The 13,324-nt window shown below is 47.1% G+C and overlaps 1 protein-coding gene across 5 annotated transcripts in view; it reads right to left on the reverse strand.

Annotated features, from left to right (window-relative positions):
* EVC (EvC ciliary complex subunit 1) overlaps positions 1-13,324 on the reverse strand; it is a 115,430-nt gene that overhangs the window by 31,290 nt on the left and 70,816 nt on the right. For all 5 annotated transcript variants that reach the window (XM_006017027.2, XM_025195390.1, XM_025195376.1 and 2 more), the window contains one exon: positions 12,351-12,563. In XM_006017027.2, coding sequence (XP_006017089.1) covers positions 12,351-12,563 — 213 coding nt within the window. The remainder of the gene's footprint in view (positions 1-12,350; positions 12,564-13,324) is intronic.

The raw sequence follows: 13,324 nt of genomic DNA on the forward strand, positions 1-13,324 counted from the left end.
CCAACATAGCACTGCCGAGCCTATAAGGATGCTGTGGGTTTTTTTTCCCCAAGGTGGAGAACCCTGCATTTATCGGCGTTGAACACCATCAGATTCTCGTCCGCCCACTTGCTGAGCCTGTCCAGGTCAGCCTGGATAACCTGCCTGTCTTCGGACAAACCCCAGACAGATCTCCCTCCTCCCCCTTCCCTCCCTCCCACTCTGAACACAGCACCAGGGATGGGGCTGGGCTGCATCCCCCGCTCTGCTTGCACACAGGGCTGAGCAGAAGTTAATGAAGGTACTCTGCTTTGGACCGCCTTCATCTGAATTCTCATTTAATGAAGGTTATTTTGTCCTGTGATCGGGCACTTTTAAAGCGCTCTGCAACCATGCACTTCTGTCAGGGCATGGATGTAGAGTACTTTCAAGGGGCCGATCGCACAACAAATAGTATTTCTGTCAGCACCCAATGAGTCACGTGGATACTCTCTTACTGGGATTTAGAGTACCTTAGTTTAAATCACTTTCACAAAAGAGAAGCTAAAGCACCTCTTTCCAAAAGAAAGTATCCTCCCTGGGAAACTATACATTTTCCTGAAAAAACAAACTCTTGCATAATTCATTTCACAGTCTTTGCACTGAGGAATGCCCTGATACATTGGACACTGTGGGTGTTTGTACACACAACGGGGGTTTAGTTCTCCCTAAATTGAAATGGTAGGTTTTTAAATGACACAATTAAAACCCCACCAATTAAAAAACCACCGTTTCAATTTAGGGACTGCCATCATGTCATGTGACATCACAGTGCATTACGGCCCCCGCATCAGCTCACCCACCTCCCAGCCCTCCGGCCCCCGCTGCCATGGACAGGCTCCACCGGAAAAAAAAAAAGCAGTGAGGGGCCTGATCCTCCCCCCCGAGCCTACCCGCCCCTGCCAGGTGGGCCAAGTGGTCCCTGAGCTGCGGGGGACCCCATTTCTTCTCTCCACAGTGGTGGTACCCCCCAGGCATCACCTACCCGCTACCAGCCCACATGGGTGGTTCCAGGGGGTGCTGCCACCATGGAGGGAAGCACTGAGCCCTGTGCAGCTCAGGCAAGCAGGCAGGTTCTGGGAGAAAAAAAAAAGGATCAGGCTCCTTGCTGCTTTTTTTTCTTCCCCCCACAGTGGAACCTGCCTGCATGAGCTGCTGCTGGGTCACACAGCCCCTGAGCTTTGCAGTGCTTCCCTCCATGGTGGCAGCATCCCCTGGGAATGCCCAGCCCAGGTGCTAGCGGGCGGGTGTTGCCTGGCGGGCACCACCACCATGGAGGGAAGGACCAGGGTCCCCTGCAGCTCAGGGGCCACTTGACTTGCCAGCAGCTTGCCCCCTGGCTGCTGGAGGCAGGTAGGCTTCAGTGCCCTGTGCCTGGGACCCCCTGGGAATGGGTTGGCTTGCCCCTGGGGCAATGCAGCAAGGCAGCAGGAGGGTGGTTGGGTGTGCTGGTGGTGGGAGAAGGCAGCATGAATGGTGCACAGGGCGCTGAAAGCCCACCAAGCCCAAGCTTCCCTGACATGTACAAGCACCCTGTGAATAGATCGTTCTACATATTTATAATTATCATCACTGAATGTTAAACCATGCATTATTTTTTAAAAGAAATATACAGATTTCAGAGATATTAGAGCTGGAAAGGACCTCGGAAGATCATCGAGTCCAGCCCCCTGCCCGAGGGGCAGGAAGTCAGCTGGAGTTATAGGATCCCAGCAAGATAAGCATCCAAATTTCTCTTGAAGGCATTCAATGTAGATGCTTGAACCACCTCCGGTGGCAGGCTATTCCAGACCTTGGGGACTCAGACAGTGAAGAAATTCTTCCTTATGTCCAGCCTGAAATGGTCTTGCAGGTGTTTATAACTGTTTGACCTTGTCATCCCTTGGGGCGCTCTGGTGAACAATCGTTCCCCCAGATCATGGTGAACACCCCGATAAACTTATAGGTGGCCATCAGATCGCCCCTGAGCCTGTGCTTTTCCAGGCTAAAGAGTCCCATAGCTCTCAGCCTGTTGTTGTAAAGTCTGTTTTCCTGACCTCTGATCATGTGCATGGCTCTTCTCTGGACTCTCTCAAGTTTTTCCACATCCTTTTTGAATTGTGGAGCCCAAAACTGGATGCAGCACTCCTGCTGCAGCCTCACCAAGGCCAAGTACAATGGGACTTGAATCCATCTACTTTAGTAAACCATGCCACTGTGTTGCACTATGGGCAGTCAACCTAATTTAAAGACCCCAAATTATACGCTCCAGGGTGACCCAAAAGGCTGCTGAATTCTCTCATACAGTGCTATCCAAAGAACCATTATCTAGCCATATCAATTCCCTTTTAGCAATATATGCACCAATAAGTACTTTAATGGCACATCTAGATGGGCTGTTATCTCAATATATTTGACAATAGCAAAAATCAGACTTTTGGAAGATGTAACAGTGCAATCTCTGCCCTCACAAGTCAACAAATGCAGATTCATAGTCTGAAGGGACCTGGTAGATCATCGGGTCCGACCCCCTGCTTCAGGCAGGAAGGAGCACTGGGGTTAAGTAACCCCAGCCAGATGCCTGTCTAATCTCCTCTTGAACACCTCCAGGGTAGGGGAAAGCACCACCTCCCTTGGAAGCCCATTCCATATTTTGGCAACCCTTACTGTAAAGAATTTCTTCCTTATGTTCAATCTAAATCTGTTCTCCTTCAGTTTGTGGCCATTACTTCTGGTAACCCCGAGGGGTGCCCTGGTAAACAGTGTCCCCTATTCCCTGCTGACTCCCCCTGAGTTTGTAGGCAGCCACAAGATCGCCTCTCAGCCTTCTCTTGTAGAGGCTGAAGAGATTCAGATCCCTCAGTCTGTCTTCACAGGGTCTTACCTGCAGGCCCTCAACCATAAGAGTAGCCCTCCTCTGAACCTTTTCAAGGTCATCCACATCTCTCTTGAAGTGCGGCGCCCAAAACTGGACACAGGACTCCATCTGTGGCCTCACCAATGCCACATAGAGGGGAATTAACACTTCCCTAGACCTGCTCGTGATGCTCCTGCTGATGCAGTAAAGAGTGCCGTTAGCCTTGCTTATTACCTCATCACACTGGCGACTCGTGTTCATTTTTGTGTCAACCAGGACTCCGAGATCTCTTTCCATTGTTGTGGTGCTCAGAATGGTACCCCACAGTCTATAGGTGTGTTAGAGACTCTTTCTCCCCAGGTGCAGCACCTTGCATTTATCCTTGTTGAATTACATGCTGTTCTGATCTGCCCACTTCCTCAGTCTGTCCAAATCTGCCTGAATTCGCTCCCTGCCCTCCAGTGTGTTTACTGTGCCCCATAGTTTAGTGTCATCTGCGAATCTGGACAAGGTGTTTTCAACACCTTCATTTGAATCTCTGATGAAGATATTAAACAGTACTGGTCCAAGAACAGAGCCTTGGGGGACACCACTGCCCACATCCCTCCAGGGAGAAACTGACCCATCCACCACCACTCTCTGGGTGCATCCCATAAGCCAGTTTTTCAACCACCTTACTGTGAAAAAATCCACATCACAGCTACTCAGTTTGCTCGTAAGAATTGGGTGCGACACTGTGTCAAAAGCCTTTTTAAAATCTAGATAAATAATATCTACTTCCTCCCCTGCATCTAAGCACTTTGTGACCTGGTCATAAAAAGAGACCAGGTTGGTCAGGCAAGATCTGCCTGCTATAAACCCATGCTGGTTTCCCCTTACCATTGTGTTACCCACTGGCCCCCTGCAAATGTGATCCTTTATGATTTTTTCTAATGTCTTGTTGAGAATAGAGGTGAGGCTAACTAGCCTATAATTCCCTGGGTCCTCCTTCCTCCCCTTCTTGAAGACAGGGACCACGTTGGCCCTTTTCCAGTCCTCTGGGACCTGTCCCAAGTGCCACGAGTGCTCAAACAGCTGCGCCAGTGGTTCTGCTATGTCATCTCCCAATTCCTTTAATACCCTTGGGTGAAGGTCGTCAGGGCCCGCTGACTTCAATATGTCCAAGCCTTCCAAGTGCCCCTTCACTAGGTCAGTGCTAACCATTGGTGGATTGGTATTACTCTTACTCCAGACTAAAGACTCATTGGGAGGTGCATTTGTATCCGTGTCCAGGAAAACAGAAGCAAATAAATTATTTAAGAGCTCCACTTTTTCCACCCTATCAGTTACGAGTTGCCTTAATCCATTCAGTAGTGGCCCTATGTTACCCTGCGCCTTCTTCCTGCTCCTTATGTACTTAAAGAAGGACTTCTTGTTATCCTTAATTTTTGTTGCCAGCTTGAGTTCTGTATCTGCTTTGGCCTTTCTCACTGCTTCTCTGCAAGCACGAGCCACGTAGGTATACTCCTCCTTGGTGGCTGCCCCTTGCTTCCACAGCCTGTAGGTCTATTTTTTCCTCTGAAGGCACTCCTGGGTTTCCCTGCTCATCCAAGAATGTTTTTTTGGCTCTTTTGCCTCCCTTTGTGAGTACTGGGATGGTGTCCCTCTGTGCCTGTAGGATCAGTCCCTTGAGGAACTCCCATCCTTCTTGGACTCCCATCTTACAGATGTGATTACCCTTCAGTCCCACCCTAACCAATCTCCTGAGCTCGTTGAAGTTGGCCTTCCGGAAGTCTAGCACTACTGCCCTACTATTTGTCTTTCCCACCTTATACTGGATAGTGAATCCTATCAACTGGTGGTCACTATCCCCTAGGTTACCTTGTATCTATAGCTCCCCCACCAAGCCCTCCCCTGATGCCAGCACCAAGTCAAGTAAGGCATCTCCCCTAGTGGGACTGCATACCTCCTGTGTTGGATGCAGGTCCTGTATGCAGGTTAAGAACCTACGTGAATGGGCAGACCTGGCCGACTGCTCCTCCAAGCAGATGTCTGGCTAATTTAGGTCACCCATGACAACTAGGTCTTTTGAGCATGCTGCCTTTGGGAGCTTGTCACAGGGCACTGAGGTGCCCTGCTCCCAAAGAGGGGAAACTGCTAGGGCTTCCTCCCTAGCAGGGAATAAGGAGCCCAGCTGTGGGTTGCCGGGGCAACCAGGGAAGGTCAGCTGACTAGAAGGGGCAGGGCCTGGCTCCCTTATAAACCCTGGGGGCTGGGGCCAGATACTGTTCACTGCCAGCAGTCAAGGGGGAAGGAGCTCTTGCAATGGAAGAGAGGGAAAGCCTGACTGAAGGGGCAGCGTCTGACACGGCTGAGGGATGGAGTATTCCCTGGTAGGCTGGACTGTTGTTAGAGCCGGGTGGCTTCCATTTATGTTGTAGCCAAGTGGCTTACGTTTGTGTTGTTGTTTGTAACCGGTGGTTTGGGTGAGGCTATCAGGGGTTGGAGGAGGCCTCATAGGGAACTCACAGCGGAGTGTGAGGACCCGAGCGCCAGTGAGGGCACAGCATTTGGGGTGTATAGACCCCAGCCCCAGAGCGGGGGCAGCTTTACCGAGAAGGCCCCAGAGGAGGGCGGCACTATTGAGAAGGCCCCAGAGGAGGGCGGCACTATTGAGAAGGCCCCAGAGGAGGGCGGCACTATTGAGAAGGCCCCAGAGGAGGGCGGCACTATTGAGAAGGCCCCAGAGGAGGGCGGCACTATTGAGAAGGCCCCAGAGGAGGGCGGCACTATTGAGAAGGCCCCAGAGGAGGGCGGCACTATTGAGAAGGCCCCAGAGGAGGGCGGCACTATTGAGAAGGCCCCAGAGGAGGGCGGCACTATTGAGAAGGCCCCAGAGGAGGGCGGCACTATTGAGAAGGCCCCAGAGGAGGGCGGCACTATTGAGAAGGCCCCAGAGGAGGGCGGCACTATTGAGAAGGCCCCAGAGGAGGGCGGCACTATTGAGAAGGCCCCAGAGGAGGGCGGCACTATTGAGAAGGCCCCAGAGGAGGGCGGCACTATTGAGAAGGCCCCAGAGGAGGGCGGCACTATTGAGAAGGCCCCAGAGGAGGGCGGCACTATTGAGAAGGCCCCAGAGAGGGGGCAGCATTACTGAGGGGCCCCAGTGCGGGCGCGGTGAGCCCCGGAGAGGGGGCGGCATTACTGAGAAGCCCAGTGCAGGCGCAGTGAGCCCAGAGAGGGCGCAACATTACTGAGGAGCCCCAGAGAGGGGGCAGCCTTACTGAGAAGCCCCAGTGCAGGTGCAGTGAGCCCTGGAGAGGGGGCAGCATTATTGAGAAGCCCCAGTGCAGGCACGGTGAGCCCCAGAGAGGGGGCAGCATCACTGAGGAGGCCCCAGAGAGGGGGCAGCTCTGTTGGGGAGCCCCAGGGAAGAAGGCACATAGTGAGATAGGGCCGGGGAGAGCCCTAGCACCGGAGAGGGTGCCTATCAAAGAAAGGAAGGCCCAGAGAGGACAAAAAGGGGCCAGAATGTAATAAGGCTGGGACACAACGTCCATTCCATCGGCGAGATGTGGACTGTGGTGTAGGGGAGGAAATGGAGCCACAGATAGCGCCCCCTGGCCTCAGGGCAGTACAAGGGCAGCCTCCCGCTAATTAACACCAATTAACAGCAAGGCATGGCAGGCGAGAAGGCGGGCGGTTGCCCCAGGAACAGGTACGTGGGCCACGTTTAGATCGGCCCAGAGCGAATATCTGTTACAGAGCTGTTTTGAGAATTCTAGGTCTAACTCCTCCCCCTGGTGTGGGGGTCTGTAGTAGACTCCCACTACCAAATTCCTTTCATTCCTACCCCCTTGTAATCTGACCCAGAGGGCTTCGGATCTTCAAACTTGTTTGAGTCTTCAAACTAGTTTGTGGCCAAGGACTGGATTATATTTCATTCAAAGGATTGAAATGAGCCTTTTAAAAAGCTTCAGAAGCTATATCAGATGTGTTAAATTTGGTGGAGGACTAAGCAGAAGGCCCTGTAAAGAGGTTCTTTTTTCCACTTTCTTTCTCTTAGCAGCCTTTTTCTTTGTCTTTTTCTACTCAACTGTTTTTTTTTCACTTTCCTTTTCCTTTTCCTCTCCCACTGGATATTATGAACTTATCTGCCCTGCCTCAAATGCCTGGTAAAACAACACTTTGCCTTTTTAGCCTTTATTCTATATTGGAACCTATCTCATTGACCAACATTTTCAAATAGTTGATTTTAATGATCTTTCACAACTGTTTTATCTTTACTTCTATGTTGTAACTCTCCTGGGATTGGACATTTATTCAGCTGGAGGGGAATCTGGGTCATGAAATTTTAGTCCTGGGGTTTGACTTTCCACCTCTTTCCTGTTCAGTGTGTTTTTGATCCCAAACTTTACTGAAGTCAAGAAATGATTGACATTAACTTCAACAGGCTTTAGATCAGACCTTGATTCCTTGGTTACTTCAGGGTCTTCAAACTTGGTTGTGGCCAAGGACTGGATTATATTTCATTCAAAGGACTGAAATGAGCCTTTTAAAAAGCTTCAGAAGCTATATCTACACAGGTGATTCATGTCTATCCAGGCTAGCCTGCAGCTACTTTGCAGTGCTTGCATTAAATATTGTAAAGAGATGGTTATAATGCTTTTGTACAATGCTGTGGGCTGTCAACCATGTGTCTTAGCACATGGTTTTAGCCTTCTGGTTTAAAAGGTAGCTGCCTGGAGCAGTGCAGCAAGCTTCCTGGTACAACTGCTAGGAGTGGTAAGTTTACCATGTAGACATAGCCTGAGTGTCTCTGTTTCATAGGGAAAAGTTCAGTACCAGCTTTATACATAGTTTTGAAAAAAGACTTTCTACAAGCTAGTCTAGAGCAGTTTTAATAGACTCAAGACAGAGACTAGGAATTATTACGACTGTATATGAATCCTATATAATGGGGGCCAAACTGTGAAGTGTTGAAGGCATGTGGTCTCTGAGGGCCTGGTCTCAAGTTACACTTAGCACGTGTTCTATTAAAATCATAGTAAGCATTACTACAGGGTAGAAAGATTTCTGAGAAGTTGCATAGTAATGCTTACTATGATCTCAGCTCTTTGGATAGGGCTGGAGCCAGCTGTGCAGGAGACAATCAGCTGGTTGTTGAGCCCCACTGCACTGGAGCTGGTTCAAGACTTTAGTGTGGTGAGAGGGGCTGGGACTGACAAACAGCTGATTGTTGATCTCAGCCCATGTACTGCACCAGAGCCAGCTGTTTGTCACACCCAGCCCCAGCACCACAGTGGAGCCAATAAGGACTACTTGTGTTATCTCTATGGAGCAGTCCCATGATAGCTTAACATGTATTACTTACCATAATATGGAGATACTGCTTGCCCAAAAAGTCCTAACTGTCTTATAATATAATAGCACTTAGCATACGTTTTCCTGCTTGAACATGTGGAACATGTGTTTTAAATACAGTTAATACTTACTGGGTATGTCTACACAAGATGCTTTACTACTCAGCAGACTAATTTGCTATGCAGTAAAGCATCACTGTCTACATGTGCATGACGGCATTTAGGGTGCAGTAGACTAATTTACTGCACTGCCAGATAGTCCTGTCAGATATAAGTGGTAGCCAGCAGCGTACTAAATTACTGCGCTTAAATGCACGTGTAGACAGTGAAAGTGACATCAGGATTAGTATATTCATTCGTATTAACTGCATGTGTAGAGGCGTCCACTGAGTGTAATGTGAAACAACGTCCTCATTTACACTACCTTTCATTTTATATTGCTCAAAAGCCTCAGGTAAAAATCCTGAAAGTGCCTTTTCTTTAACTTCAAGCATATGAGAAGCCTCATTGGTTTCAACAGGGACAATGATGTGCTAGAACATTTGGACTTTTTGGCATTCCATTTTTGTCTGACACAGAAACAGACTAGGTGAGTAAATAGTTGAAACTGAGAGGTGTTGTTAGCTGTGTTTTATATATCTTTTACACATACACCCCCCACATGTATATACATATAAATAAATATAAAAACATGTATGCATATATATGTACAAAATATAGCACATATATATACACACACACACACACACACACACGTATGTATCTACTTTGGTTAGTCTGTAAGGTGGAAATCTACCCCACCTTCTAAATAGTTGAAATAACAGGTTAGCTAACATGAAAAGTAACAGAAAATCACCAGAGGATATTCATATGGAAAATCTCTAAACCAAGTATAAATACACATGGAGTACATTATAAAATTTCCATGAATTACTAGTTTGAACTTTTCTATTCTCAAGAGTGTTCTAAATGAATGTAAAACTGCTCTACAATAAGTCACATAACTATCAGATTTAATAGGCAGTATAATATCATCCGACATAAGTTTTATGGAGAAAGTAATAAAAACAAGTTAGAAAAACAGTTTTTCACAGTATCTAATAGTTGGAGAATCAATCAGTAAAAGGCAGGGTAGATTTGCACCATATAGACTAACCAAAGCGTGTGTGTGTATGCACTCACATGTGTTTGAATAGCACGCACTTTTGTGGGCTGAAGTGCACTTCATCAGATTCTGTGAATCAATCAATGCCTGACTTGTCACCTTCCCAATCTGAGAAAAAGAGTTCATTTGATCATCTATATTAAATCAGAGGAGAAGATCACTGTATGGAAGGTGTTTCTCAACTATATCAATCACAGTTAGACTTTTTTTTAAAGGTACAAAATAAAATGGATACTAAGAGCACTGCTACACACTGCACTTTGAGCTGCACAAATGTTGATGCAAGTTAGTGCTAGCTCGAGTTTGGCGCAGTCACACCTTAAGATAAAAAACCTTCTCTGACTGTTCCCAACTTGCACAGCTATGACTTGCCACCAGAGGGCTAGTGATCAGGGGCCGGGCTAGGTGCTGCAGCTCTTGAGTTGCTGGTGAGCTAGGACTGATTTCTATCCCTGCACTAAGGGATGGGGTGGGGGGTGCTGGAGAGATGGGTTTGGTGGGGGCAGGAACATGAAGCTGGGAGGCAGAGACTTAATAGGATGTGGGTTGGTAATGAAACGGGAGGTGGAAAGGAAATGGGGATGGGTGATTAGTGGTGAAATGAAGTCACCCACTGAGGGATAAAATAAAAAGAAGTAAAAAAGGGGGGTGGGATTTAAAAAGAAATAAAGAGGAAGTAAGTTAAAGAAGGTCTCATGTTTTAATAAACTGGGATTTGGGACTGGGGTGTGAGGGGGTTCTGGCCATGCTTCGTGGGGTGGCTAGGAGCTGGGAGTGGTGAGGGAAGGCACTTTTGGGGCAACTTCTGCCCCTGCCCTGGGGAGGAAACCCCAGCTCATGGGGACCTGATCTGGCCCCTTATCTTGTTCCCCCACCATGCCCCCAAGACCCCACTCCTGGACCTGTCTGTGTCCTGTGACCTGGTTAGCTGGCCTGTGCTCTGCGGGCTGCTTGCACTGGGGTGCATCCCTGGGGTGTGGGAAGGTCACACCTCTGGGGGCAGGAGGAGGAGTTGGCTTGGTGCCCAAACTGCCCCCTGGGCAGTAGAGTTCAACGGATGGAAAGTTCATCTACACAGAACAGGAGGGTGGGGGAGGGGACACTGCATCCTGGGATGCTGGTGGATTGCAACTTGGGTGGATCATCTGTGGAGAGTGAACACACATTAATGGAATATGAGCAGGGATAAGCCTGTCCTGAAGTGGCATAACTCTGAATCACCTGAAGTGTACTTAAAACTAGTTTCAGGTGTTAATGTGTGGACAACACAGGGGTTAAGAGCTCCAGGATCTGCCTAAAATTAATGTGTAACAAGCCCCTAAAACAATCTGGGAAAATCCAGAGGTTAGCTATAACAGAATACTGTACACCATTCTCTCAGGGAAACAAACCTAGGAGAGTTGGCCTGGATGATTTGAATGTGTGTACACAGCCCTTGGTATAGTATAATACAGAAGTGTATAGTATAGATAGTTCTGGGGTGTATTGGGTAGCTGTGTTGGTCTGAGACAAAAAGAAAAGCAAAAATCTAGAACTCTTGGCTCAGAGATACTACCTTTTATTAGAACAACTAAGAAATTGCAAAAAATGGTCTTTTTCCACAAGCTTTTGGGCACACACCCCCTTCATCTGGCTCAGGGAAAATGAAAGATGATAAAAAGTCCCCATAGGTAGGAAATAAAGTTCATTTTTGTACAGAGGGAGAGGGAGTTGAAGATGGAAGTCTGTCCCTCTGGGTCCATGTAAGTGTCTCTGTGAGTTCCTCATTGGTGTGTAGATCAGGTAGGATTACTTCCCTGTTGCTGTCAGATGGCATGCAGGGAGGTTTTAGAAATTTTTCTTGTTGTTCAGCAATGAAATGTAAAATCCAAATTGGCTAAAATAAACTTCCATCTTCAACTCCCTCTGTCTAAAAATGAAGTTTATTTTCTACCTATGGGGACTTTTTGCCATCTTTAATTTTCCCAGATGAAGGGCCCGAAGGCCTGAGGGCCCAAAAGGTTGCCGGAAAAGACATTTTTTTTTTGCGATATCTAGTTGGTCTAATAAAAGGAATCATCTCTGAACCAAGAGTTCTAGATTTTTGCATTTCTAATACAGATAGTGGCATCTATTATTAAGGTCATTCAACACTTCACATCACAAGACCTTGTTTTCATTCCACTGTAAATCTGCATTGTTTAGGGTATTTGGTCTTACTTCTCTAGTCCTCACACTTTGGATGAAGATGTTTAAATTTTGGCAGGGCTTGCCTTTGTGTAAGGGAGGTGATTTTTGCCTTCAAGAAAATCTGCCCAAACATTTATAAGCCCTGGAAAAACCTGCAGTTTGCATGTGCTCAGAGAAGGCTTCTTAGCGTTTCAAGGGTAAAATTTCCCCCAAATCTGTTCATATGCATGGTCTATTAAGCCTGGTGCTGAATAGGCTCTTCTATTCTCTCTTCTGGGCCCTTAATACCCTGGGCTGCCCCCTTTCAGGCAAAAAACTTTGGTTGCGATTATTTTTATGCACTCTGTGTATTCCATGTGGAAGGGTGTGTGCGCAAGCATGTGTGCATGTATATGCGCTATAGCCTCCTCCCCACTCCCCAGTCAGAAAAATTTAGGAATTAAGCTAGCACTTTGCCCAAAGAGACTTATGTATTGAAAACACTCTAAAACACTGAGGCCACACGTTCGCTAATATTTTCCCACCTTTCCCATGCAAAAATGACATACACTAATCCAAATTGCCCACTTTGAATTTGGACTCCACAAGTCTACACAGAAATAAAAAACCCACATACATGCATGACTGTCTTAATACCATATTTTCTCACATATACAACCTGCCCCAAATAAGCATGTATACCTATTGTTTTTGAAAGGTGAAAAGGGGAGGTGGAAGGAGGAAGGTGCATGAAGTATGGGAGAAATATGGTAATCTATATAACTATTTTTAGAATTTATGACTTGAGAATATTGATACCTATCACATTTTTTAACTGTACCTGTTTTTCTTGTTGCATTTGTTCCTGGAAGAGCTTCCAATGTTGTTGTCTATAGCTATCCACTTTTTCCAACTGAAGGACCAAATTCTCCTGCCATTCTTCTTTTAAAAGTTCACATTCTCTTAAGGAGAGACCGGTTATTCCAGGAAGGTTTTGAAGAAACAACTCTTTAACAAGTTCCTCTAATGCATGAGAAGATCTCACATATAGCTCCTAAAAGAACACAAAGGAGAAATTCATTAATGACTTGCTTGTCATGCCCCTTTCCAACATCTGTTCCCTTAGCGCATCCTAATCCCTGCCCCGTCTCACTTTCCACAGCCCTTCATTTCCTTCTCCAGATCCTGGTTCTACCAGGCTGCTTGTTCTGATACATGTACCTCACTCATGCACTCTCTTTTTCTCTCCCCTTGAAAAAAACCTTTACAATCCTTATACACCTCATTAGGAATCATCCACCCTCTCTTGAATTGTTCCATGATATAAAGGTTTGTTGAAGTCTGAATCTTGATAATGTTTATGCCTGGTAGTAGGCCATCTGAAACTGAAGAGAAAGGTTGGCTTTGCGGTTGAAACACTGGACTGAGATAGCAGTTCAATGCCAGCTGTAATGCTGGGCAAGTCTCTTAGTCTCTTTGGGCACCTATAAATGAGCGCTGAGGCTGCACCGATGCACTGGAATTCCAATGCACCCAACACACTAGTCGAGTCTGCAGGAGCATGGCAATCTCGTGTAACAGCGTCCCCCTGCTTAAAAATGGCAGTGGGAGCATTTGAACTAAAGTTTGTTAAACTCTCGGATCCACCTAATTAAAGTGCCTCCCTCTCCCCATCCCTGGAGCACATGTAAAAGTGCCCTTTGTGCTTCTTCTCCCATCTGTAAAATGGGAAAGCTAAGGTTTCATAGATTCATAGGTGTTAGGGTCAGAAGGGACCTCAACAGATCATTGAGTCCGACCCCCTGCATAAGCAGG

This window comes from Alligator sinensis, unplaced genomic scaffold (assembly GCF_000455745.1).
Source record: "Alligator sinensis unplaced genomic scaffold, ASM45574v1 scaffold421_1, whole genome shotgun sequence".
Taxonomy (NCBI): domain Eukaryota; kingdom Metazoa; phylum Chordata; order Crocodylia; family Alligatoridae; genus Alligator; species Alligator sinensis.